Source organism: Capsicum annuum, chromosome 2 (genome assembly GCF_002878395.1).
Source record: "Capsicum annuum cultivar UCD-10X-F1 chromosome 2, UCD10Xv1.1, whole genome shotgun sequence".
NCBI lineage: Eukaryota > Viridiplantae > Streptophyta > Magnoliopsida > Solanales > Solanaceae > Capsicum > Capsicum annuum.
Window position 1 is genome coordinate 145,427,093 of NC_061112.1, and position 23,853 is coordinate 145,450,945.

Genomic DNA, 23,853 nt, shown 5'->3' on the forward strand with positions numbered 1-23,853 from the left:
TCAGTCATTGTAATTGATTTTGATTTCAGAAATTTAAGTTTGTAAATAAGGGATCACTGAGTCTGAGTCCACTGCTCTTTTATAACGATAGGTGTAATGTTTTATAGTTCTACATATATAGTTCAAATCACACATAGTACACTATTGGTGCTGTCTCGTGGTATGTTATGAGGATACTACGATCAAAATCTTAAATGTTAGATTAATCGGATCCCTATCAAATGATGAATTATCATCCTCTTCCACAAATCACAAGAGTAATTTCTACTCAAGTGTGCCATAATTTGCTAATAACAATTCCATTATTGGCAATTAGTGGCTGCTCAATTGCATAAAGGTGAAAACATTCTCATTAGCTTTGTAAATAGGCCCAGGATAGAGGAGAAAAGACAACTCTAGAGGTAAAGAACCTTTTTTGGTGTCCCAATACATTTGTCTTGTGGATTATTAATCGTCTTTTTATGAAATAAAAGACGCTACTTTTGGGAAAAGAAGGATTAAAGGGTGGAAAATTTTGATTGAGGCCTTGAAAGTTTGGACTTTAAGAAAAGAAGGAAATATGCCATTTCCCTCAGCTACTCTCCAGAAGATTAGATTCATCCGGTTTCCGATACTCGCATTGGAGCCCGACTAATCTGGATTCGCATAGGGCCCCATTCAGGAGGTAGTGCTCCCAACAGAGTTTTCTCTAATACTTTAATTTTTATATACAATCACACCACCGCCCAGCTACCATTTACCATTGTCGCAATCAAACAAACAACTATAAAACACCATGTAAGTTGATATTTTCTCTAATATTTTACTATATATGTATATTAATTTTTAGTTAAGTATATGTATCATGCACATTTGGCTTATCATAAACTGGACTGTCTTAGTTATGCAGTATTTAAATTTGCAAATTAAATTGTATCACTAATAAATAAATATACATATATGTTAAAAACAATTTAATTTTTTAAAACAAGTTTGTACATTTTTGGCAAGCAAGGTCAAATTGGCAGGGAAGGTATGACTCACCTCAGAAGATATCACGCCATGATTTTCTTTAAAGGGTGCGTTATTAGTCAAAAAAGTGACAGCACTTGTACCACCTCCATTAATTTTCACTCCTCCAACTCATATATCCTTATATTCTACGAGTTAATCATACATTTCCTATTTTGAAAGCGTTTCTAAGTACATATTTGACAATTTTTATCAAAATTATTGTTTATAAAACTTGCAAAATCTCATAACTAAATTATTGCAATTGTATTGGCTTGTCAAACTAGATTTTCAACAATTATTTTAAAGATTCAAATAATAATTCCAATTGGACAATTTGTCCGTTGTCATTAAAGACTTCTTAAACTATCATACAGTTTATTAAGAATAAATTACATATGAAACTGTAAATAATAGACATTATGGTCAAATTTACCCTTAGCTTGTATAGGCTACTCGATAGAGCTCTGTGACAGACCAAGCTAATAAGAACTTTTACAGTTGTATTGCTTATCTTTTGCTTGTCAATCCCTGTTTCTACTTCGTTCATTACACTTTAATCTCAAATTTAACTTTGTCAGTATCTATTCTAGTAGTATATTTTAACATCAGCAGTTGGTTAGCTAAATCAACAGCATAGTTAGCCTATCATTAATGCAAAAGCAAAAGACCTATTTGGGGAACGTTGCAGTGTTGAGACAAAATTTAAAATTATGGAAAAAGATTCACGAGTAAACAAAATGACTAAAATTAGCAGGACTTTCAGAGCATTGGACGAATGACTGACTATGCATCCTACCAATTTCCCAGTAGTTTTTCTTCTAAATAATAAAAATACGTCCTCCACTTTCACGTGACACTGACCCATGTTTTCAGCCAGCTGCTTCCCAATAACTACTTCTCCTTCAATTGACAAAAATAGGTTTAACATAATCCAAGCATTTTTTATTTCCTCAAATATTAATCAAACTCTAATTTTAGATTTAATTAAAATTATGAAACAAATAGTATTTAATGAAAACTAACATTTGAAAGTATAATTTTGTAGTTTATTTTTTAAGAAAAAAAATAATCTATTTTCAGAGTCCAATTCAAACTGTTTGAGGTGCAATTTCTGTTATTTTTGTTTTGTTTATATTTTATGTTTACTATATTTCTGTTATACTATGATGTCTGGGATATAAGGAAATTTCTAGTAAATATTTGACAAAGTTAAGCATGCCTGGAAGAGAGCAATACTAGGATGGATTCTCTCGAGAAGTCCTCGTATTGCATCTCTCCTTTTAGTACTAAAGAGTGTCTTCGAGTAATCGATAAAGTTGTGTTGTGTGATTAGTAGGCCACGAGTTTAAATTGTGAAAATTTTCTCTCGTAGAAAATATAAGATAAGACTGCGCAGGGGCGGATGCATGTAGTCTTTGCCTGATGCTTGAGTACCAACTGATCTCGGTAAATTTTTTACATAGTTATATAGAAAAAATCAATTATGATGTATTGTTAAGCATCTATAAACAAAAATGGTGATTGGATGCTTTGACTTTGACTTGAAACTTAAGCACCTTAATACCTGAAGTGACGTGAATTTAATCTCTGATAGCAACACACTTTTTTTTCTTAAAAAAAATGAGCACCCACAATCTTGAAATTCAGGATTCGCTCCAGTGACTTTAGTGCATCAGCTGCAATTCAGGTAGTACTATTTTGAATTTACTATAGAAAATGAAGGGCCATTTTTGTCATTTTATGTGTCCTTCACCCTACACCCTCCTCCTTTAGTGCTTTTCCCTCTTCACTCTTCTCCATAGCTCACACTGTCTCCAAAAATTCAGTCCATTTTTCAGACCTCGTTACACATACTAAACCAAACAACATGACAACAAACTCTAAACTTGGCCTCTAGTAGTAGTCACTTAAACCATTGCCCACTTGACCCTTTTTTACTTACTCCCAAACCTTGCAATGTCCCCATTGATGCTTCCTCTGTTTCTTCTTCTACTTTCTTACACTTTCCACTTTTCTTCTTCTTCTGCTTCTTCTTCTGCTTCTTCTGCTCCATTCAACTCTTTACTTCCTTCCGACGCTGTTTCTTTACTCTCCTTCAAGTCAAAAGCTGACCTCGACAACAAACTTCTTTACACACTTAACGAACGTTTCGACTACTGTCAATGGCGTGGTGTAAAATGTGTACAAGGTCGTGTTGTACGTTTTGTTCTTCAAGGTGTTGGTCTCCGAGGTACTTTTCCAACAAACAGTTTAACTCATCTTGACCAACTCCGAATCCTTAATCTTCGTAACAACTCTCTGTCCGGTCCTATTCCTGATCTTTCTGGTCTTCCTAACCTTAAAACTTTGTTTCTTGATCATAATTTTTTCTCTGGAACTTTCCCTGTTTCGGTTCTTTCTCTTCACCGTCTTGTTATGCTTGATCTTTCTCGTAATAATCTTACGGGTTTACTACCCGTTGAGCTTACTGTTCTTGACCGGTTGAACTATCTCCGGCTTGATTCTAACCGGTTCAACGGTGCGATTCCGCCGTTGAACCAAACGCAGCTTCAGATTTTCAATGTGTCGAATAATAACCTTACTGGACCAGTACCCGTTACCCCAACTTTGAAGAAATTTGACGTACGGTCGTTTTTATTGAACCCTAGTCTGTGTGGTGAGGTTGTTGATAAGCCGTGCCGTTCGTCTCCATTCTTTGATTCACCTGCCTCTGCTGCCTCTCCGCCGACGCTATACCAAAATGCACAGTCAGAGGGTATTGTTGTTACTCCTCCATCTCGACATAAGCACAAAAAAGTGGGTGTAGTTTTGGGGTTTGTAGTTGGAACATTGATCTTGATTGCAGCTGTTCTATGCATTTTTGCTTTTGTGAAAAAGAGAAGAGAAGAAGAAACTGAAGCAAAAGAAACAAAATGCACTATTGAGACCATTACCAATAGTGCTACTGCTGCTTCCGGGACAGTTGATAGTAGCCCAGAGATAAAACTAGAAAAGGAAGTGATTGTGCCTCAGGGTCCCAAACAATATTTGAAGAGTGGAAATCTGATATTTTGTTCAGGGGAAACAGAGTTGTATAGTTTGGAGCAGCTAATGAGAGCTTCAGCTGAGTTGCTTGGAAGAGGCACAATTGGAACAACGTATAAAGCTTTGATGGCTAGTCAGTTGATTGTTTCAGTTAAGAGATTGGATGCTTGTAAAACTTCGATTACGAGTGCAGAAGCGTTTGAGCAGCATATGGAGGAAGTTGGGATGTTGCGCCACCCGAATTTAGTTGCAGTTAGAGCATACTTTCAGGCTAAACAAGAAAGGCTTGTTATCTATGATTATCAACCTAATGGCAGTCTCTTCAATCTCATTCATGGTAAAGTTTCTAACTTTATTATCTACCATTACTTAAAAAAAAAAGAAGGTAAATCTCAGTGCACTAAAGCTCCTGCAATGCATGGTGTCCTGGGAAGGAAGGGTCTAAGAATTTCAGCGAGAGGCTGTTTCCACGGGTTGAACCATGTGACTAGGTCACATGGCACCAACTTTATTGGTTACGTCAAGGCTTTCCTTCTGATTTACCATTACTAGTTCTTATAATTACTCATATGACATTGGTCAATTTCATATGGAAATTTTACTTTTCATTTTTGATAATTTTGCTAATTGGTCAATGTGAAGTCAATTGGGTGGACCTGTAATGGAGGAAACAGCTGAAGAGTGAGTTGTCTGTGGCTAATCTATATCTAGCCTTCTTTTTTCTTGGCCAGTAATTGGCTGTAGTCTTTTGGATGGTTGCAATAGCAGGGGACTTTTTTAGCTTTTTGTGTAGATGCCTAACATGGGCTCCCACTGAGTTCACTACGGACAATTACAATGTTTGTGTTTACAGGGCAGCCAAATAGTGGTGTGTGTTAATTTCAGGCTGTCACTGACTGATCGGCATGGGTTGACAGCACTATTTTCCCAAACTACCTTTCATATTTTATTATGCATTGTGGCAAATGATCTTTGGCTCCTTGTGTCCGTTTTTTGGTATTTATGAGTATGTTTGCTTCTCAATTAAGTTGAATAGTATATTGACAGTCACTTTTTGGTGTTTTCCTTTTACTTGTTCAAGTGTTCTCTGCTTCTTAAATAAGTATTAAAGCTATGTTGCTCGAATTCTTCAAAAATATCTGTTAGGTACGTGTTGGATCCTCCAAAAGTAGTGCATTTTTTGAGAATCCGACACATGTACGGCAATACTTTTGGAGAGTCCGAGTAACATAGTACTTAAGTGACCGCTAACATTATTAAATGGAAAGGATTTAATGAAAGAAAAACTTCAATGACATTGATTCTAGATAACCTTTGCCCCTTCAGCAGTGCTACATGTCATGATGGAGGTTCAACTGAGTTGCTTGGTTAGAAAATTACATTGTGTATGTGGAGTAAACATAATTTTGCTGTAATAACACATAGAAATTGGTGAATTCTCGACAGAAAAGACACTTTTAAGTGTAGTGACAGAAGTGGTATGAAATTGATTCAAGTTATATATGTTTGAATCCTAGGTATGACGTTCTTGCTATCCAGAAATTGAGATTACACCGCTTTAAGAATATCGATATCTTGATATAATTCCGTGTGTTAAAATTTGCTGTTCTTTTCACGTAAAACTTGATATTCAGTTGTGACGTTGTGTGTTAAATTTTCTATTTTCTGTGGCAGGTTCAAGATCAAATAGGGCAAAGCCCCTTCACTGGACGTCGTGTCTAAAAATAGCAGAAGATGTGGCTCAGGGCCTTGCTTACATCCATCAAGCGTCAAAGCTCACTCATGGCAACTTGAAATCCTCCAACGTCCTTCTAGGATCTGATTTTGAAGCCTGTCTAACAGACTACTCCCTCATCGTGCTTGCAGATATTTCCTCGGATGATGATCCTGATTCAGCACGCTATAAAGCACCAGAAGTGCGCAAATCTGCACGAAGAGCCACTCCAGGGTCTGATGTATATGCCTATGGCATTCTGTTATTAGAGCTTTTAACGGGTAAACCTCCATCTCAGCATCCACATCTATCTCCCCCTGATGTGCCGGATTGGGTTAGAGCTATGAGGGAGGATGATAATGAGGAGGACAGATGGCTTGCGATGCTAGTTGACCTTGCTAGTATATGTAGCTTGACATCACCAGAACAGAGACCAACAATGAGGCAAATCTTGAAAATGATTCAAGATATAAAGGATAACGCAATGGTGGAGAATAACAAAAGGGATGCACATACTGGATACTCGTAGCTTCTTTTTGTATTGCAATTACTCCATTAACCGGCGGCGAGGGTGCATGGTCAATTGTAAGTAAGTGTCACACCTGAAACAAATTTGGATAGTGAAATCATTATGTTTCCCACTTGGCAAAGTGCCATTAGTTGACAACATATCTGCTACTCAGATGGACCAAATAGTATCAGCTGTAATGGTGCTTGTACCTTTACTGCTCAGCAGTAAACAGCATAAAACTGACAGTTTTAGGTCTATCTGCTAGAACTTGGTCAACTTAGTCACTGAAGATTTGACACTTTTTTTGGCCACACAAACATATATGGTGCTGATATTTTTAGGGAGAATTGTTTACAGCTAAAGCTATATATTGTAGTAGCGTTTTTGGTTGGTTCTTTCTCCAAGGAACTTCAAATTCACTGGCTTTATCTTTACGGCAAGAGGATGTATAATCTTGAATGTTAAATCCCCTTGCTGCATAGTTTATTAGCACACATCAATTTAGCAGGAGAAGAGGATAGTAAAGCGTGTGCCTTTCCGCCTGACCAGAACAAGAGGCGCCAAAACATTATCGAGTCCGTCGGTTGAGATGATGCTATTCTCGATACGAGTAATCCAAGAACCTTTACAAAATTGAATCACAAGTTTAATAATTGTAATTTTTTTTAATCATAGGTGCGAAGGTGCCCAAAAGAAACTATGCTCCTCGAACTGTTCTTTCTTGGACAAATTTGGCAAATGTGTTTTTTAAGTTGTCCATCATTCATCACCAGTAGTACTATTATATTTGATTTTTTGGACCAACAAGAAAGATCTATGAATCAATCCGGACAAAAATTTAAATGAACTGACCCTTACTAGACGCTATCGTAGAGGGAGTTAAAGAGATGAAATATATTAACAGCGATACTTTGTAAAAGTAATTTACTGAATTAGATACCACAGCAAACAAAAATTTAAATTGTTAAGTAGATCTGAAACTTTGAAATTTGTGAATGTTGATTAGAATAATGTTATTTATCAACAGAAATTTTAAAACAATTTTGGGTGCCACATAAGTGAGAGTACATATATCACATCAATTTGAAAACGGAAACCAAAGGTAATCCTTGCAGAGACAGAGTCAGAAATTCCCAAAGGAATCAAAACGTCACAGAGTTCTGCCAGTGAAAAATGTTTCCCTATTTTTGTTACTTTGAAATTGTCAAATGAACATAAACAAAAGAAAAAACAGAGCTGATTTTGGATCCAAAACACAGTATCCTCCTGGAGCAAGATTTTTCGAAAATGTGCAACAGAAATTCTGCTTTTTGCAAACGAAAATAGTAACTTTCAACACATTTCCAACACATTTAGATGACAATTTGCAGTTGTGCTTGTTCTACACATATACTCTCTGGAAACTACGAAAGGCAGTATCAGACATAAAATCCTGTAGTTATAAATATTTACTTCTCCACATAAACAAATACCAATCAGCATCACTAGGTGGCAGATTCCTTATCCGCAAATTTTAACGTACTTTCAAGTCACCACAAGATTAGACATTCTTTAAACAAGAGGTGGATACTGCTTTGACTGCAGGCGCACCCTCTTTCGGTACTCCAGAGGATCCTGCAGGAAATCAGAAAATGAGAGTGCGTCAAACAGGGAGAATCAAACTCTTATTCTGAACTTATACATCTTTCAACAGTTTCAAGCGGACCAATAAAAGAAACAATATGGACCTGTAAACTACTATAACATCCTATCACCACATTTTCTGTCCCACTAATGAGATAACTACGAATCTTTCCGCTATTTCCTAAACGTAATAGAATCTGAAATAATTCGAGAAAGAGAAACCAGAAGATTATTGAGCTCCCAAATGATGACGTCCATGAAACCTAATAGCTATCACTAATGCCTCTGAACTACAGCAAAAGCCACCAGTACCTTTCTCATCTCCATGTGCAGGAACATTATTGTGACATAAAGCTAAAGCACACTTCAGTAGAGATATGACAATTAGCATCTTCTTCATCCCATATCTTATCGTTATTAAGGTAACGGACAAAATTCATCACTATCCTAATAAAGGAGGCCAAATTAAAAGTTAAATTTCATAATATTACAATTAAATGGGATGCATAGTCAGCTAAAATCAACTTTTCAATAAAATTGGAACTTGTATAATAATTCCACTCTCATCATGCTTTATTTGAGACAATTTAATAGAAAATATGAAGTTCAAGATGCTGCTCTAAGTTTTGTAATGCATCAGAAAAGATGAAAAATAATACATCAAAATACCTGTTAACAGCTGGATTGGCAGAAAAAAAGTTTCATCAAAAACTAATTTTGACTAGTTAATGCATTTAATTTCTTGCCATTTGAGAAAATTGTAATATAAAATAGCGAGACTTTCCAAGATGGAAAGATTGTTATATTAATTGAGACAGGAAAAGAAGGAAAGTGTGTTCAACTGTACATCTTAACATATTATAATGAAAAGAAAAATCACTTACACAAAGTAGACACAATTGAGGCTAACATCAAAAGTAGGATAGTGAGTTTGGAAGAAAAGAGAATTAACCATTTCTGAATCAATATTACCTGAATAAACATATGATACCCTTCAGTTTGGGCGGGATCAGCAGGGTTTGGCTGATCTAACAAGTCCTGGATACCAACCAGTATCTGTTTCACGGTGATAGCTGGTCTCCATCCCTAAACAAGAAAATGAAAACAATAGCCATCATATACATTGAAAACAGTCACAGAGCAGAAAAATAGGTCAAAGAAACAACATAGACCACATACACTATCTTCATTGAGGATCGACAAGCAAACTGTTCCAGAAGGATAGACATTTGGATGGAAAAAGCCTGCTGGGAATTTACACTTTGGCGGTTTACTCGGATAATCTTCACTGAACTGAATTGTAAGTGGGTAGCAACCACCTTCCCAATCAGTCTGCAAGCATTAAAATGCCATTAAGGAAAAAGAATAACAGAAAGATAAACACGATTTCCCATACATCAGACAAGCATAGTACTTCTGCTGAAATAGGAAAATACTACGGGATTTGTATGCATTATACACTCAGAAGAAGCTATGATCTGAGGGAGGCAGCAGAAAAAAACAGAAGCACAAGAGAATCCCACTCTATAGCTTGCAGTGTACATAAACCAATGATTCATCCCAACATGCATTTACTCTGCATGTTTAGACTTAAAAGTCTGACGCTAATGCATCCACTACATATAAATTATATACTCCATATGCAAAAAATCTTATACCACTTGAGAGTAAATAATACAAGCCATACCGCTTCAAATAAGCCTACAACTCATAAAACTTGAGGCTTGCTACTGCACTGTGCAACTTCATAAGACTATATGAGGTTGGTGAAGTGTTAAAACTTGAGTTATCCAACTTTTTCTTAGGGGAAAGGAGCAGACGAGGATGATGTCCCTTATCCCTGGAGATATGAGGAAAGAAAAATGAACCCTGTAAAAGCTTTTCCATCTTCCCTTTCTTGAGATTTTACCGGCTTTTCTCCGTACGAAGGAGATACAAGTGAATGTTAAAAAGCTTTCCACTCATGTTTAAAAGATGATTAACGAGAACAGGTACAATTTTCTATTGAGATACGCCTTTTATTATCTTAGCTATTAAAGGAATAACAAAATTATTGCATAAGCTGATAAAGTCAAAGATATGCAGCTGATGCCAAGATTTCAAAGGGGGGATGGAAAATCATATAGCAAAGCCATGAACAATTTTGAAACACCAACAACAAAAAAGACCTCATCTACATCCCTTAATGTCTTGTTCAAAATTTTGAAAGAGCATCAACAATACATTGTCCATACCCAAAAGTAAGCTAGAATTTTGAAAAATTATCTTCAAATTATCTATTTGGCCATCTTTTATCAGATTCTGAAAATCTGATCTTCAAAATATTTTCAAGTTCCAAAAGTGTCTCAAATCAAGTTTTGTGAGAAATTTCAATTCCACTCACGAAACGTCAATTCTTTTCCAAACAAAATGCATGTCCAAACACAATTTTAAGTTCCAAAAATCACAAGTTCAAAACTCAAATTTTCAAGTTTCAACTTCAAACCTTTGACCAAAAGGGAGCTAAATGTTTGTTTGCCTAATCACATAACAATGTAAGAAAACATCTCTATAAAGATAAGAAGACAGTTGGAATTCTGAGGCTGTTAATGAAGTGGGCTGTATTTTCTTTCTCCGTGTTATGGAAGATGGTGCATACTCGCCAGCAGTAAAAAAAATGCAAACAGTTATTCAACGTTATCTCAAAAGAGTTTCACTTTCGCCAGTATCAAATGAGCATTATGCTAAACAGCACTCAATTTAAACTCCATAAACCAAGATGCTTCAATCAAACAACACATCAACACAAACAGACACATACTAACAATCAACCAAGATGACCCAAATTGGTTTGACCCCTAAAATGGGTGCTCAAATCACTGTTGATCATTCACTGAAAGGCTTCCCTTGGTTACCCCTACGCGTGTCAAATGGGCAGGTTGGGCTTAAAATTGGCTGAACTAAGAGGGTTAAAATGAACCCGTCCAAACATCCTCACAAGAAAGGAAAGCACCAGTCTTTTCCAACTAGTAAACAAAAAAACTGGAAGAAAAGAAGCAGAGAAGAACAAAACACATACCGCAGCTTTACCAGGGATAGTACAGTGCCAAATCATCAGGTTAACTGACCCATCTTGAAGTGTCTCCGGCTTAGCAACAAAACCCTACAACCAAAAATCATTCCAACAACCATCGAAAACACAAAAACAAAATTCACAAAAATCAGAAACAAGCCCAACAAAGTTTTAAACAAAAAGAAAAACAGAAAACAAGAAAAGGGCCATGGAAATCAAACATGGGGGTGATTCTTTCTCCAAGCTTTGCGTTCCTCAGCAAGACGACCACGAGCAATACCTCCCGACATTGTTGTCTTTCTCCAACAGTTGTTCAAGATTAATCACTAAATTAGCAGTGAACAATCTTGTTGGTTTTTCTCGCAGAGTTTTTTTTCTTGGCTGCCCCCCTTTTTAAAGGGGATAAAGAAGAGAGAGTCTTGTTGGTAACTAAAGCTGTAAGTGGCAGACTGAACGGTGCAGATTATATGAGGCAAAATATGCTGACCTATTTACCTAATTGTTGTCTTTATTGTGAAGTTGGGTCTACTTTTTTTATTACTCAATTAAAAAATATATTAAATTTTATGATATTAATTAAAAATATATTAAATATATCAAAAATATTTTAACTATTACTTCTTCCTTCTCAATATATGTATTGTCGTTTGACTTAACAATATCATCCTCATTTTATCCTTACTGAATTCACTTTATAATTTTATAAATCATCATTGATTTCTTAAACTTCGCATTCAACCAAATAACCATATATAAAATGAAAAGAAGGAAGTATAATTATTAGTATCTAAAAAAACATAAAACAATAGATTAAAATGGAATATGATGGAAGTCAATGGATTCCGATTTTATTTTGAAAGTAAAAAGGAGAAAAGATTCTGCTATTAATGTTCTATTTCTGGCGTGAAAACCACGCCACTATGTACGAATTCACGTGGAAAACGTCAATGGTCCTGCTCTCGTTAGTCGCCATTACTTGTAGCAATTTGCACTTATCGAGGACATATACAGTTAAGATTGGATGGAATGTTTGATGGTCGTATTTCTATTTTTATTTAGGTTGAAAGTTTATCAAAAAATAAAGAGACAATACTGAGTTATCCCCTGAATAACTATACCAAAAAGGTTATAATATATCTCAGCTTAAAGGGGTTCTATTATTGCTGAACTAATTAAAAGTGTAATTTTGACATCTTTAATGCACATGTGGCACAGCACATTGAAGTGTCCATGTAGGCACACGTGTGTACCACATATGTGTCACATAAGCATTAAAAGTATCAAAATTATACTTTTAATTAGATTAGACGTAATAGGACCCTCTAAGTTGACGCGTGTCGTAATCTTTTTGGGTATAATTGTTCGGGGGATAACTGGGTATTTTTCTCAAAAATAAAAATAATTTTGATATTTATATGAGGTAATTTTGAGCAAAAGGTACATTAAAAACAGTTTCTTTATATCACTGAGCCATGACCCACTTTAATTCTTTTTGAACCGTACTTATTGAATTAGATTGAATTGTTTTTTTTATTCTAATTTTTAGTTTTATTTTTGTCTTTCTGAGTAGATATTTTTTGTGCAGGGTATAAATTTATTTATATTCTGTGCTCTTGAAGAATTTAAATTTTATTAGACATAAATTTAATTTTTAAGAAGAAGAATTAGAAAATAATTTATGCAAAAGACTAACCACTGACTAACTCATTTAAAAAATAAATCATACAATTAAATAATGTTGGTGACTTAACCAAAGTCTAAATTCAAGACCCCTAGAGTGGCTATTTAGGTCACGTATAATCATAAATTTCTTAGTTGGGTTCACTCAAACCACTACACTAGACTTGGCTGTCAAAGTGGCCCATTTGCAAAGGGAAAAAAAATGGAAAAAATACAAAATAGCATATTTAAGTATTAAATTATAAAAAATAAAAATATTTTTATCAAATTACATTTTGTAACATATGTATTTGTATTTTTCTAGCAACAGTTTATAAAAATATAAAATACATATCGATCGTAAAGGCAGTAAAATCATATGTATTTTTGTAGCAACAATTTGCAAAAATACAAAATATAACTTGCTATATTATGTAATTATGAAACTCATAATTAAGGGGATAAGTATGTTATTTTTGAATTTTGCCCAAAAATAATTAAAGATAAACTCATTTAAAGGGCAAAGCCTGAAATTATTTTATGTGCCAAATAATAAGAATACAAATTTAATTTTAATATCATAATCGTAATCATAAATTTATTAGTAATGTAAAATATGTTCAATCTTCACTTTGGTCATGCATATTTAATTTTTGAAGTATTTGGTGTATAGAAATTGAAACATATTTGATTCACCTAATAAGTTGAAGATGCATCCAAATGATTAATTGTATAAACTTATTTCTAAAACACAAGATAAGGAGGTATTAGATGATTTTTTACCTTGGCATGTCTTTGTATTGAAAAAGGTTATCATTACACCAAGTTGTTTTGCTATATTTTTATATATATTCAATATATACGATTACTTAATCTCGTTGAAGATAAATAATATATCATGATAAAGATTAATATATCAAAATTTTCTATTCAGGAATGTCTTGTTCTACCTTGTTCAGTCTATAGTATATAATCCTTAGAGAAAAGTTATTTCGTACATTTATAGTCCTTAAAGAAGAGTTATTTGGTACATGCATTTTTCTTGTCTTGTCTTTTTATACAATTTTTTAAAAAAATATTTGTAACTACTACTTATTAGTTTTATGAAATGCATAACATCTCAAGAAAATATTTTCTAACAATTTAAATGAACAAACACAAGTTAATTAGCGATGAAAAATGTCTAATATTACTCCCTCAATTCTTTTTTATTTGCTTCTTTTATTTTTAGAGTCAAAGGATATAAATTTTGATCAACATTTTAAGATGTAATTCTTAATCAATTTGAAAAAAGAAAATTGTAATTTATGATACGTTTTAATAGTTTTTGAATATTTAAATTATAATTTTAAAAAATTAATTTAATCTAATTTAGCTTTTAAATATAGTTAAATTATTTCATTAAAAATGAAGGAAACAAATAAAAAAGAATGACTTTTTGCTGCTTAGGAAGGGGGATAGAGCTTTGTGTAAAAGGTGGGTGAGCAGGGAGGAGTACAAGTTAGCTAGGAAGGATGAAGAAAAGAGACGGGTGAGCAGGGAGGAGTACAAGTTAGCTAGGAAGGAGGCTAAGTTAGCAATCACAACTGCTAAGTCATCAACGTTTGAGAGATTGTATGTGGGATTAGAGGAGAAAAACGGGAAAAAGAGGATGTATAGGCTTGTCAAAGCTAGAGAGCATAAGGGTAGGGATCTGGACCAAGTTACGTACATTAAGGGGGGATGACAGAGTTTTGGAGGGAGACATTCTTATTAAGAAAAGATGACAGCCGTATTTTTTATAGGCTCTTGAATAATGAGGGGGACAGAGGCATTGTGTTAGGGGAGTTGGAGCACACCGAAGAATGTCACGATTTCAACTATTGTCGGCGTTTTAAGGTGGAAGAGGTTTGTAAGGCTATTCGCAAGATGCGAAGAGGCAGGGCGACGAGGCTCGATGAGATTTCAGTGAATTTTTGAAAGTTTGCTAGCGGGGCAGGGTTAAGGTGGCTGACCGACTTGTTCAACAATATTTTCAAGTCCGCTAAGATGTCCAAGGCGTGGAGAAGGAGTACAATATTTCCTTTATATAAGAACAGGGTGACATTCAGAGTTGCAATAACTACCATAATATTAAGTTGTTGAGTCACACGATGAAGGTTTGGGAAAGGGTGGTGGAGCGGGGGTTGAGAAAGATAGTGTCTATTTCGGAGAATCAATTTACATTTATGCCTAGTCGCTCGATGATTGAGGCAATTCATCTAGTGCGGAGACTGGTTGAGCAGTATAGAGAGAGAAAGAGGGATTTACACATGGTGTTATTAACTTGAAAAAAACGTATGGCAAAATCCCTAGGGAGGTTCTTTGGAGATGCCTAGAGGCGAAGGGGGTCCCAGTGGCATACATTCGTTCGATTAGGGACATGTACGAGGGGGCAAAAACTCGGGTAAGTACTGTGGAAGGGATTTCGAGCACTTTTCGGTCTTGACAGGATTGCACCAGGGGTCAAATCTTAGTCCATTTTTATTCGCCTTGGTGATGAATGTGTTGACATGGAGCATTCAAGGTGAGGTGCCTTAGTGTGTGCTTTTTGTGGATGATGTAGTTTTGATTGATGAGTCACGTCGAGGTGTTAATGATAATTTGGAGGTTTGGAAACAAACTCTAGAAGCTAAAGGATTCAGGTTGAGTAGGACCAAGACGGAGTACCTGGAGTGCAAGTTTAGTGACTCTAGGCAAGAAGACGATATGATAATGAAATTGGAGTCTTAGGTGGTTTGTAAGAGGGATAGTTTTAAGTACCTTGGATCTATGATTCAAGGGAACGAGGAGATTGATGAGGATGTCTCTCACCATATTGGGGCAGGTTGGTTGAAATGGCAGCTCGCCTCGGGAATTTTATGCGATAAGAAGGTGCCTTCTAAGCTTAAAGATAAATTCTACAGAGTTGCAGTCCCGCCGACTATGTTGTATGAAGTGGAGTGTTGGCCTGTTAAGAATTCTCACGTCCAGAAGTTGAAGGTGGCGGAAATGAAGATATTGCGAAAAATTTGTATTCCCTTACTGAACGAAAGTACCGATTCCCGCAACAACAAAAATAAGTAGATGAAGCGAGTCGAAAGGAGAGGAAAAAACGTTGGATGTATGGATTCACGAGGGCTGGCAGAGTTAGGAATGAGATTATTCGGGAGAAGGTGGGGGTGATTTTGGTGGATGATAAGATACGGGAAGTAAGGTTGAGATAGTTTGGTCATGTGATGAGAAAGGGTACGGATGCCCCAATTCATAGGTATGGGAGGTTGGCCTTGGATGTTTTCAAGCAGGGTAGGGGTAGATCGAATAAATACTGGAGAGAAGTGATTAGACTCACTGAGGACATGACCCTCAATAGGAAGGTTTGGAAGAAAAATATTAAAATAGAGGGCTAAGGTATGTGGTCAAGTTATAGGCTGTAGTTAGGACAGTTTGGTGTAGCTTGGTTGGTAATGCTAGGGTTGGGGGATGGGGGTGTCCTTTGTTGATTAATGTACTTTATTTTTGTGGTTGTTGTATCTATATTATTTTTATCATGTTAAATGCTTGCGACGTTTGTCTATGGTCCTTTGTCTTGAGTTGGGGGTCTATAGAAAACAGTATCTCTACTTCTTTGGATATAGTGGTATGGACTGCGTACATTTTACTTTTTTCAAACCTCACTATACGGGAATATATTGGGTTTGTTGTTGTGGTTGTTGTTGTTGAAGTAGATATTATATTAAAGCTAAAATCACAAATAGTTACAAAATTAAGGGATCAAAAAGTGTAAATAATCGACGGACTAAAACACAGTATAGTATACACAGCAGCACGGAGCAGAAAATATAGGGCAAAAATCCGACGGCACTGATTGGTCCCTTTCCCCATGGACGAAATTGCCCAGTACTATCATCAGCACCCTTATTATCAAACTCCACCGCCACCAGTCCCTCCGCCGCCACCTGGCACCACCCTCCACGCGCCGCCGCAGCCGGCGGTAGTGGTCCAGTCACTTCCTATTCCGCAGTACCACCACCCTCACCAGCCACCTACCCCCGCATACGTGCCCCCGCTGCCTGTTTATCCCCAGCATTCGCACGACGATGTTCGAACTCTCTTCATTGCTGGGCTTCCTGAAGATGTTAAGCCTCGAGAAATTTACAATCTATTTAGAGAATTTGCAGGATATGAATCTTCTCATCTACGTAGCCAAACATCTAGTAATTCTCAGGTATGTACATTTACCGGCACAAGCAATGCTATACACATTTACATGAGCTCAATTAGAGGGAATTGGATATAGAGGATTTATATTGTATAACGAATCCTAAATAGTTTGGTATTTAGTGGAAAAGGTATAGCTGATAGCAAGGGCACAACTTTATTTCATTACTAAGCCCACAAGCATCATTTTCGATCATGACTCCGACCTAGGCCACCTCAGCTTCCTCGTGGGACTTGCCATAGGCAGGATGTTGGTGTTACCAACAGGAAACAAAGTGGAAGGGTTACATAGGATTTATGTAGTTGATCCCAACTATTTGGAATCCATACACGTCTTCATGTGGCTGAGAGTTTGCAATGAGCTGTTGATATTTAAGGATCATTGCACCTTGAGGGGTCTTATTGGTTAATCTTCATTGAGCTTTGCTTATCAGGCATTTAAACTCTTTCGGTTTTCATAGTTAGAGTTTCTTGATAGTGACATTTGTGGGATTTCAGTGGGTATCTTGTTGTAATTGTCTGGTGGTGAATTTTTCGGAATCAACAAGTCGATCACTTTCTCAGTGTATGATTATATGGTATTGGTGAGTTCCTAGCACAATACAGTTATCTTATGAGAAAAAGTTATGAACAAATCCATGGAAGAGCTTCCAATCCCATGAGATCTTCGGGGTTGTGTTTTCTGGTAGATATTCTTCTTTTGAGATGTTATTTTGATTATTACGTGGCTCGGCTTTTTGTACTTCACAAATGAAAAACAAATGTTGAATGTAACAAGGATAGACGTTCAAAACTTTATTATTTTGTTAGACTTCGTAAGAATATAGCAGGTAGTGGAGTTCTATTCACATAGTTTTAGGGAACATAGATGAGCCTTCAATTATTGCAAGGTCAAGGTCTGTTCACATAACCCATAGAAACCTAGCATTCTTGAAAGTACAGCTTAAGGTCCAAATTTAGTCTACTTGTAGAGATACCGAAGAATATCAGGTATGGCTGGTGTTTATGTGCACCTGAGCAGCAAAGATGCTAGCTTTCTCATAGGATAAAATTCCTTCTCCTGACACATTATCCGTTACAAGTGAGATATTGCTATGTATTGCCTATGGCTTGGCAAGCTTTTGTCTTTGTGGGACATTGCAGCTGAAGGGTTTCTCGTAACTACAGTTTCTGGTCATGAAAGGTTATTAGATCTACAATTAACTTCTTTCAATTGTTTCCACTATTGTCTTTGCTTTTCTCATATTATGTAAGTCTGACACGACTGTTCTGCTAAGGATGTCTGACGCATTGTTTGGTTTCTGTCAGCCATTTGCTTTTGCCGTCTTTGCGGATCAACAGTCAGCACTTATCGCAATGTATGAACTGAATGTAAGGTCCTTTTCTGATATTGAATACATGATTTTGCTTCCTTCCTAGTTCAGTGCTCATGTTAAATAATTGTGTAACTACGTTGTGCCAGTAGTTACTTTTTTGTCTTTTAGGGAAAAGTACAAAGATCCTTCTAAATTTTGGTTTATACTAATGTGAGTAAACCTTCCACAATTTGGAGTATTAGACATTATGTTTGGACATCATACCAAAGAAGGGTGAGTGTTCTAATTAGGAACGTATATTACCTTGTACACAAGATGAACAAATGCTTAAGAGAAGAAAGATGACTATAGTTGTCTTTTGCTTCTTATAGTAGAGGCTTAACAATAATTTCATGGCTAAGGAAAATGCAAATATGAAAGGAGAGTGGCTTGAAGAATATTGAAGATGGAATCTTCGGCGTGATCTCACAATCAAATTAACGTTAGCTTGAGAGGGATTGCATCTAATGTCATCTTCTTTTGCACTTGACAAGTATTACTCTATGTTTTAGAGAGCCAGTTCTCTTCTGTTAGATGTGTAACTTGACCTTGCCTGAAACATGGAGAAAAAACAAAAAGAATAAGAGATAGAGCATAGTTCTATTCCCCTTTTTGTGACAGTTTTTGCATTAGACATATAATAGGCACAAATTTCTTCCTTCATTCGCATCCAATCGAGTATTTGGTCATGAATTTGTTAACTAGAAAATAGATAATGATGTTAGGAAGTCATACACAGCCTAAGGAATCTAATTGCTTTGCTTGCAAATGTGTGCCCAGGGAATGGTTTTTGACTTTGAGAAGGATTCCAAATTGTACATTGAGCTTGCTAAATCAAATTCAAGGTCGAAAAGGTTACGGCCAGGTCTGCTGCGAGTGAATTTCTTTTGGTTGTTAGATTACTGGAATTAATTCTCCTGAGGCAACAATTTACTTGATTTAAACCACAGATGATGGGAAGCCTGTATCGGAGAAGAGGATTAAAGGTTCTGCTGCTATTTCTAGAGACAGTGGTTCTGGTATAATATCTGCCTCTATGACATATTACACTCCTTCCCTTTGAATTAGTAGGGTACATGGATGTAAAATCTGAAAATTTGTGGGCCATCATGTCATTCACATATGAACCACTTTGCTTCTGTGATGTATTTTTGCCAGTCACATTTAACTAATTTGATGTCATTTAAGGATATAACTGCTCGTCAGTCACTGCAAAGCACTTTATCCAAATGCTCACTTTGCACATGTTTTGCACGCTTGGGCACTAGCAGGTTTTGGCAGCATTCACATGCCTGGAATGGGTAATTCTGCTTACAACACGATTGGTTATCCATCTACACAAAGGTCATCTGCACTACTTAAGCACACTTTTGTTACTTAGTTGATTCCTTCTGACTAAGAATGCTCCGTGTACTTGTACTTCTAGCTGAAAGGTTGAGCACCAAACAGAAATAGTTTCTCTATTCCCTATTCACTGAAGTTAGGGTATTGAATCATAGTATAGTATTGATCTTTTGTATGATTTCTATCCTCAATTGTGAGTTTCTTTTTTTTGGTGATTCAGTCAGGGAAAGTTTGATGGTAGACTTGGGAATCACGCTGCTTCTAAAACGGTAAGGCGTCTGATTGATGCTAATTTGGTTTGTTGTTCTGTTAGTTTGATCTATAATTTCAGCATTTATCTGTAAAATATCTTTGCGGACTTTTAGGCATATTCCTTTGAAATCCTGATCTTTTACTGCTCTGTTTAATTACATAACAGGCATGTATTTAAAGTCCTTGTTGAATGCTGTGATAGATAAAATAATCAACTGGTGGTGTTGTGCCATTAGTTAATCTATATAGCTCGTTTGTATTTAGTTTTTACTCTTGCTTTTAACTGATTGTTGATGTCATGAAGTACATCATAACATCAAGATCGAATCACTTTCTACAGCTCTCCAAATTTTCGGGGATACATGCAAAATTATATGTTGTCCAAGTCTGTTAGATTTATCTTGTCGAATTGCTCTGGTGAATCCAAAGCATGATCCATCTCTTTAAGGAAGCTAACGTTTTGAAGTGCACCAAAGCTCTAAATCATTTTAAAGAAATATTCTCTTTTGTGGGACCATATAAAGCTAAAACAATGAGTGCTGATCCTCTAAGAGATTGCTTCGCGGCTAACAACTAGGATGTTTGAAGTAAAACTTTATTTCTTTCTGAAGTCTCAAGTTGGTGCTTCAAATGCACTCAATTGGCTGCTTGTTAATCTCATCACATGTGACTACTTCTGAGAACTAGTGGTGATGCATCCATTTTTAGTCCTGAATTCTCGTCTATTCTAATTCTCTTCTTAAAACTCTGTATATTTTAATTTGTCTCCTAGTCTTTGACCCAAGTTTCTTTTTGTTAATATAATTATAATTCATGACCTTAAATTTTACAGGCAGCTGATCCATGTCCAACACTCTTCGTTGCTAATCTGGGCCAAAGTTGTAAAGAGCAAGAGCTGATTCAAGTATTTTCAAGGTTTTGATAAGTTTCCTTTTTAGTTCCAGCCACTAAAGTATTTGGCATACTGGATGGTTACTGTGCTTTTTTGACATTTTCAGATGTCGGGGGTTTTTAAAGTTGAAGATGCAGAGTACATATGGAGCTCCTGTTGCGTTTGTTGACTTTCAGGTAAAGTTATCTCACTTATCTTGCAATCTATTCGCACACGTCTTCTGCATGTCCTTTATCTTCATTTTTTAAAAAATAATGGTGAGATGTCATTTATCTTCTGGAAGTGCTTGTTCATCCCTAAACCAGCAATATTTTCTGAAGTCTCAGCAATCTTAATACGGAGGTTCAGATGCATCTCCTAATTAAATTCTTCAAGAAAGCATTAAGCACAGGATAACTGTTGCATTTCCATTCAAGTAATTGTTTGATTGCAGAACATTCTACCAATGATTCACCGATCTTTTATCTCGATAAAGTTGCCTTTCCTTTATGATGAAATTTAGTGTTTCCAATGCCCTATACCAACGTGACCCAATAGAAGTGGTTTTGGTGGGAAGGTGCCAATGGGTACAACTATTAAAGCAGTGACTATTGCCTTTATCCTGTTTGTCTTCTGTTGGTCTGCTACCATATCAAGGTCTAAAGTCTTAAACAGTCTGCTGCATATCAAGTTCAAATACTCGAATAAACATGGGTCAATTTTGAAATTAATATTTATGATCCACATTTCTAGGACACTGCCAGCTCAACTGAGGCATTGAGTAATCTTCAAGGCACCATTCTGTATTCTTCCACTGGAGAGGGCATGCGACTGGAGTATCCTTTCTTCAATAGTTTGGTTTCTCTGAACCCCAACCTTTTATTCTCTTTGATTTGTGCTGCTTTTGCATTATAATTTTTCTTAATGAAATATCTAGATATGCGAAAGCACGGATGGGACTGCGAAGTAAGAAGTCAAGGTAAATGCTTGGGGCTACAATAGAATAAAGATCTCGTCAAGCAATGCCATCAACAAATAACAATCTATCATTTGCTTGGTTGTGTATTGGCAACGGGTTAAAATATTACTTGTTCACCTTCAATCTTTCCATTAGTTTGGATGTCGCTACTGTGAACCACAACCATGTTTCTTTTTCAAAGTTTGTTCTTCAATTTTTCCTTGTATGTGCAAGTTAGTTCCTCTTTCCTTTTGCTGCGGCTTGTTCCCATCTCTGTTGTCTCATCAACTAAAGGAGCATTAGTCATTTGCACCTTATTAATTTCATATAACATGCACCCTTTGAACTTTGTGCTTCGACATTGATTCTCCTCCCAAGCACAAGGCAGTTCAGCGTTAACTGTAACAACATTATGTAAATTACCAATAATTCTCAGGCCCTCTCCCAAGAACTGAAGATTGTAATTGCTTCCTCCTAATTAAACTCGAGTCCATGCTAACTAAAGTAATTAGTTGGCCTGGACAAACAATTCAAGTGGGTGTAATTACACCTAGATCTACTTACAAATGTGCTTCATATAACATAAATAATCCTAGCTAAATGCAACTCGTAACTAACCAAATAAGAAATGGTATGTTTCTTGCTATAGGAGATCAAAAGCTATTTGACAATTTCAGAAACTGGAACTTTATACTTTCTCGGCGTGACCTCGTGGAAGTGGGTATCCTGTAGAATGTAGGCAACTTTTACTGGTTTAGTTATTAAACTGTTTAAAGAAGGGACCCCTTTTGAGTAAGTAGGCCTATTCTTTTGAATATCTTATGGCGTGCCGAGAAATAACTAGAGGGGGATCCAAGCTGAGGTAAGATCTCGTCTACTCTGCGCTTTTCAGATCTCACTTTGTGAAATTTTACCGCATGTGTTGGATGTTGTATGCTAAGAAAGAATTAGATGTAGGTTGATAATTGATATATCATCATTTGGTTGTTTCCCTAACGGCTGTTTGACTATATGAGTATTCTTCCCCTTCAACAATTTAATGTCTTTAGTTTCTTTTTCAGTATATTTTAAGAAAGTTTCTTTTTCTATATTTAGTAAAATTTTCAATTCCAACATCCTACATGGCAAGGGAAAGATAATATGATTTAAAGGACTATATGCATCTTTAATTCAGGATCACACGGTTCAAAGTTTTCCTTTATTTTTTAAACCGTATGTCCAAGTCAAACTAAGAGTATTTTTCTTTTTCTATTTTTCACTTTGGGGTTATCGGAGTATTTTTTTTGGAAAAATTTCAGAAATAGCAATTCTGTAACCTTAATTATAACTTTTATAGCAACAGTTTCATAATTACGAAAATAAACAATTTGTATTTGTATTTAAGTAAAATGTTGCTATATAAATACATATACAAATATATATGTATTACTCATAAATACATATGCACAACTGAAAAATACATATTCTTTTATTACTCTGAAGTGGGTAAAATATTGCTACTTCTGCTATAAGCTGTAATTTTAAAAAGTGTTGCTATTTATTGTAATTATAGTCGTTGCTAGTTTTTATAATTTTTCCATTTTTAATATATTTTTCTGAGTCGGAAGTCTATCATAGATAACTTCTCTACTTCTTCTGAGGTAATAGTATAGACTGTGTATACTCTATCTTCCTCGTACCTCATTTTATAGGATTATACCATATATATGTTGTTGTTCACTGTAGTGTTTTATATACCCCTTTCGTCTTCACATGGCGGCTTCTATTTTTACTTTTTTCGGTTGTCTTAATTATTCCAAAATGTGATACATTCAAGTAATATTAGAAAAAGTTTACTAAAGTCTCAGTACAGTAATTATTTAACTTCACAGAAGTCAAAATATTACCCGAAATGCTCCTTACAAATATTTATGGTTTTTACTAATTGGTCATGTCACGCCAAGGTATCCACGTGGGTTAGCTTGTAGTGGGTCAAGAAATATTAAATGGTGATACAGGCAGGATTAGGTATATAAAAATTACTACTACTAGTTTTTGTTTTCAAATTTGACGTGCGCTTCGAATAATTAATGAATTACAATTAGTTTGTAGAGTAATTGAGTCATTGGTAAAAATCAGATTCAAGGAACATTATATGACGTCCTCCATCTGTAAATATTGTTCCAATAATTCTTACTATTTCATTTGTCTTTTCTTTGTTATCTTGTAGTCTATTTAAAAAAGAATCTCTATTTCTCAATTTGATAACTCTTAAATTTAAATATCTCATGTCACATTTC

The 23,853-nt window shown here is 35.6% G+C and overlaps 3 protein-coding genes across 4 annotated transcripts; 2 read left to right on the forward strand and 1 right to left on the reverse strand.

The window, feature by feature from the left end:
• The first annotated feature begins 2,690 nt into the window (after positions 1-2,690).
• LOC107860263 (probable inactive receptor kinase At5g67200) lies at positions 2,691-6,657 on the forward strand. Its single transcript, XM_016705544.2, has 2 exons — positions 2,691-4,354; positions 5,692-6,657. Exons 1-2 carry the CDS (start codon positions 2,950-2,952, stop codon positions 6,258-6,260), a joined length of 1,974 nt encoding a protein of 657 aa, XP_016561030.1. The 5' UTR covers positions 2,691-2,949; the 3' UTR covers positions 6,261-6,657.
• An 892-nt stretch (positions 6,658-7,549) lies between these two features.
• LOC107860264 (SUMO-conjugating enzyme SCE1) lies at positions 7,550-11,421 on the reverse strand. Its single transcript, XM_016705545.2, has 5 exons — positions 11,139-11,421; positions 10,924-11,007; positions 9,045-9,197; positions 8,838-8,951; positions 7,550-7,856 (listed from the first exon to the last, which is right to left on the reverse strand). The coding sequence occupies exons 1-5, from the start codon at positions 11,205-11,207 to the stop codon at positions 7,794-7,796; spliced, it is 483 nt and encodes a 160-aa protein (XP_016561031.1). The 5' UTR covers positions 11,208-11,421; the 3' UTR covers positions 7,550-7,793.
• A 4,885-nt stretch (positions 11,422-16,306) lies between these two features.
• Positions 16,307-21,933, forward strand: LOC107860265 (U2 small nuclear ribonucleoprotein B''). 2 transcript variants are annotated; one of them, XM_016705547.2, is made up of 10 exons: positions 16,307-16,801; positions 18,103-18,165; positions 18,930-19,014; positions 19,100-19,168; positions 19,421-19,493; positions 19,714-19,762; positions 20,578-20,660; positions 20,744-20,813; positions 21,370-21,452; positions 21,554-21,933. In XM_016705547.2, exons 1-10 carry the CDS (start codon positions 16,457-16,459, stop codon positions 21,597-21,599), a joined length of 966 nt encoding a protein of 321 aa, XP_016561033.2. In that variant the 5' UTR covers positions 16,307-16,456; the 3' UTR covers positions 21,600-21,933. The 2 variants fall into 2 exon arrangements, with proteins under 2 accessions (XP_016561033.2, XP_016561032.2); XM_016705546.2 differs by having other exon boundaries at positions 16,372-16,801; positions 19,418-19,493.
• The last annotated feature ends 1,920 nt before the right edge of the window (positions 21,934-23,853 follow it).

Bases quoted from the DNA above. Each gene is read 5' to 3' on its own strand.
- LOC107860264 (XM_016705545.2), bottom strand. From the start codon at position 11,207: ATGTCGGGAGGTATTGCTCGTGGTCGTCTTGCTGAGGAACGCAAAGCT. The intron at 9,198-10,923 runs GTATGTGTTTTG...TAATGCTTGCAG, and splicing joins CTATCCCTGGTAAAGCTGCG to ACTGATTGGGAAGGTGGTTG. The intron at 8,952-9,044 runs GTATGTGGTCTA...TTTCTTGTTTAG, and splicing joins CGATCCTCAATGAAGATAGT to GGATGGAGACCAGCTATCAC.
- LOC107860265 (XM_016705546.2), top strand. From the start codon at position 16,457: ATGGACGAAATTGCCCAGTACTATCATCAGCACCCTTATTATCAAACT. The intron at 19,169-19,417 runs GTATAATATCTG...CTTGGGCACTAG, and splicing joins TTCTAGAGACAGTGGTTCTG to CAGGTTTTGGCAGCATTCAC. The intron at 20,814-21,369 runs GTAAAGTTATCT...CCACATTTCTAG, and splicing joins TTGCGTTTGTTGACTTTCAG to GACACTGCCAGCTCAACTGA.
- LOC107860263 (XM_016705544.2), top strand. From the start codon at position 2,950: ATGTCCCCATTGATGCTTCCTCTGTTTCTTCTTCTACTTTCTTACACT. The intron at 4,355-5,691 runs GTAAAGTTTCTA...TTTCTGTGGCAG, and splicing joins TCTCTTCAATCTCATTCATG to GTTCAAGATCAAATAGGGCA.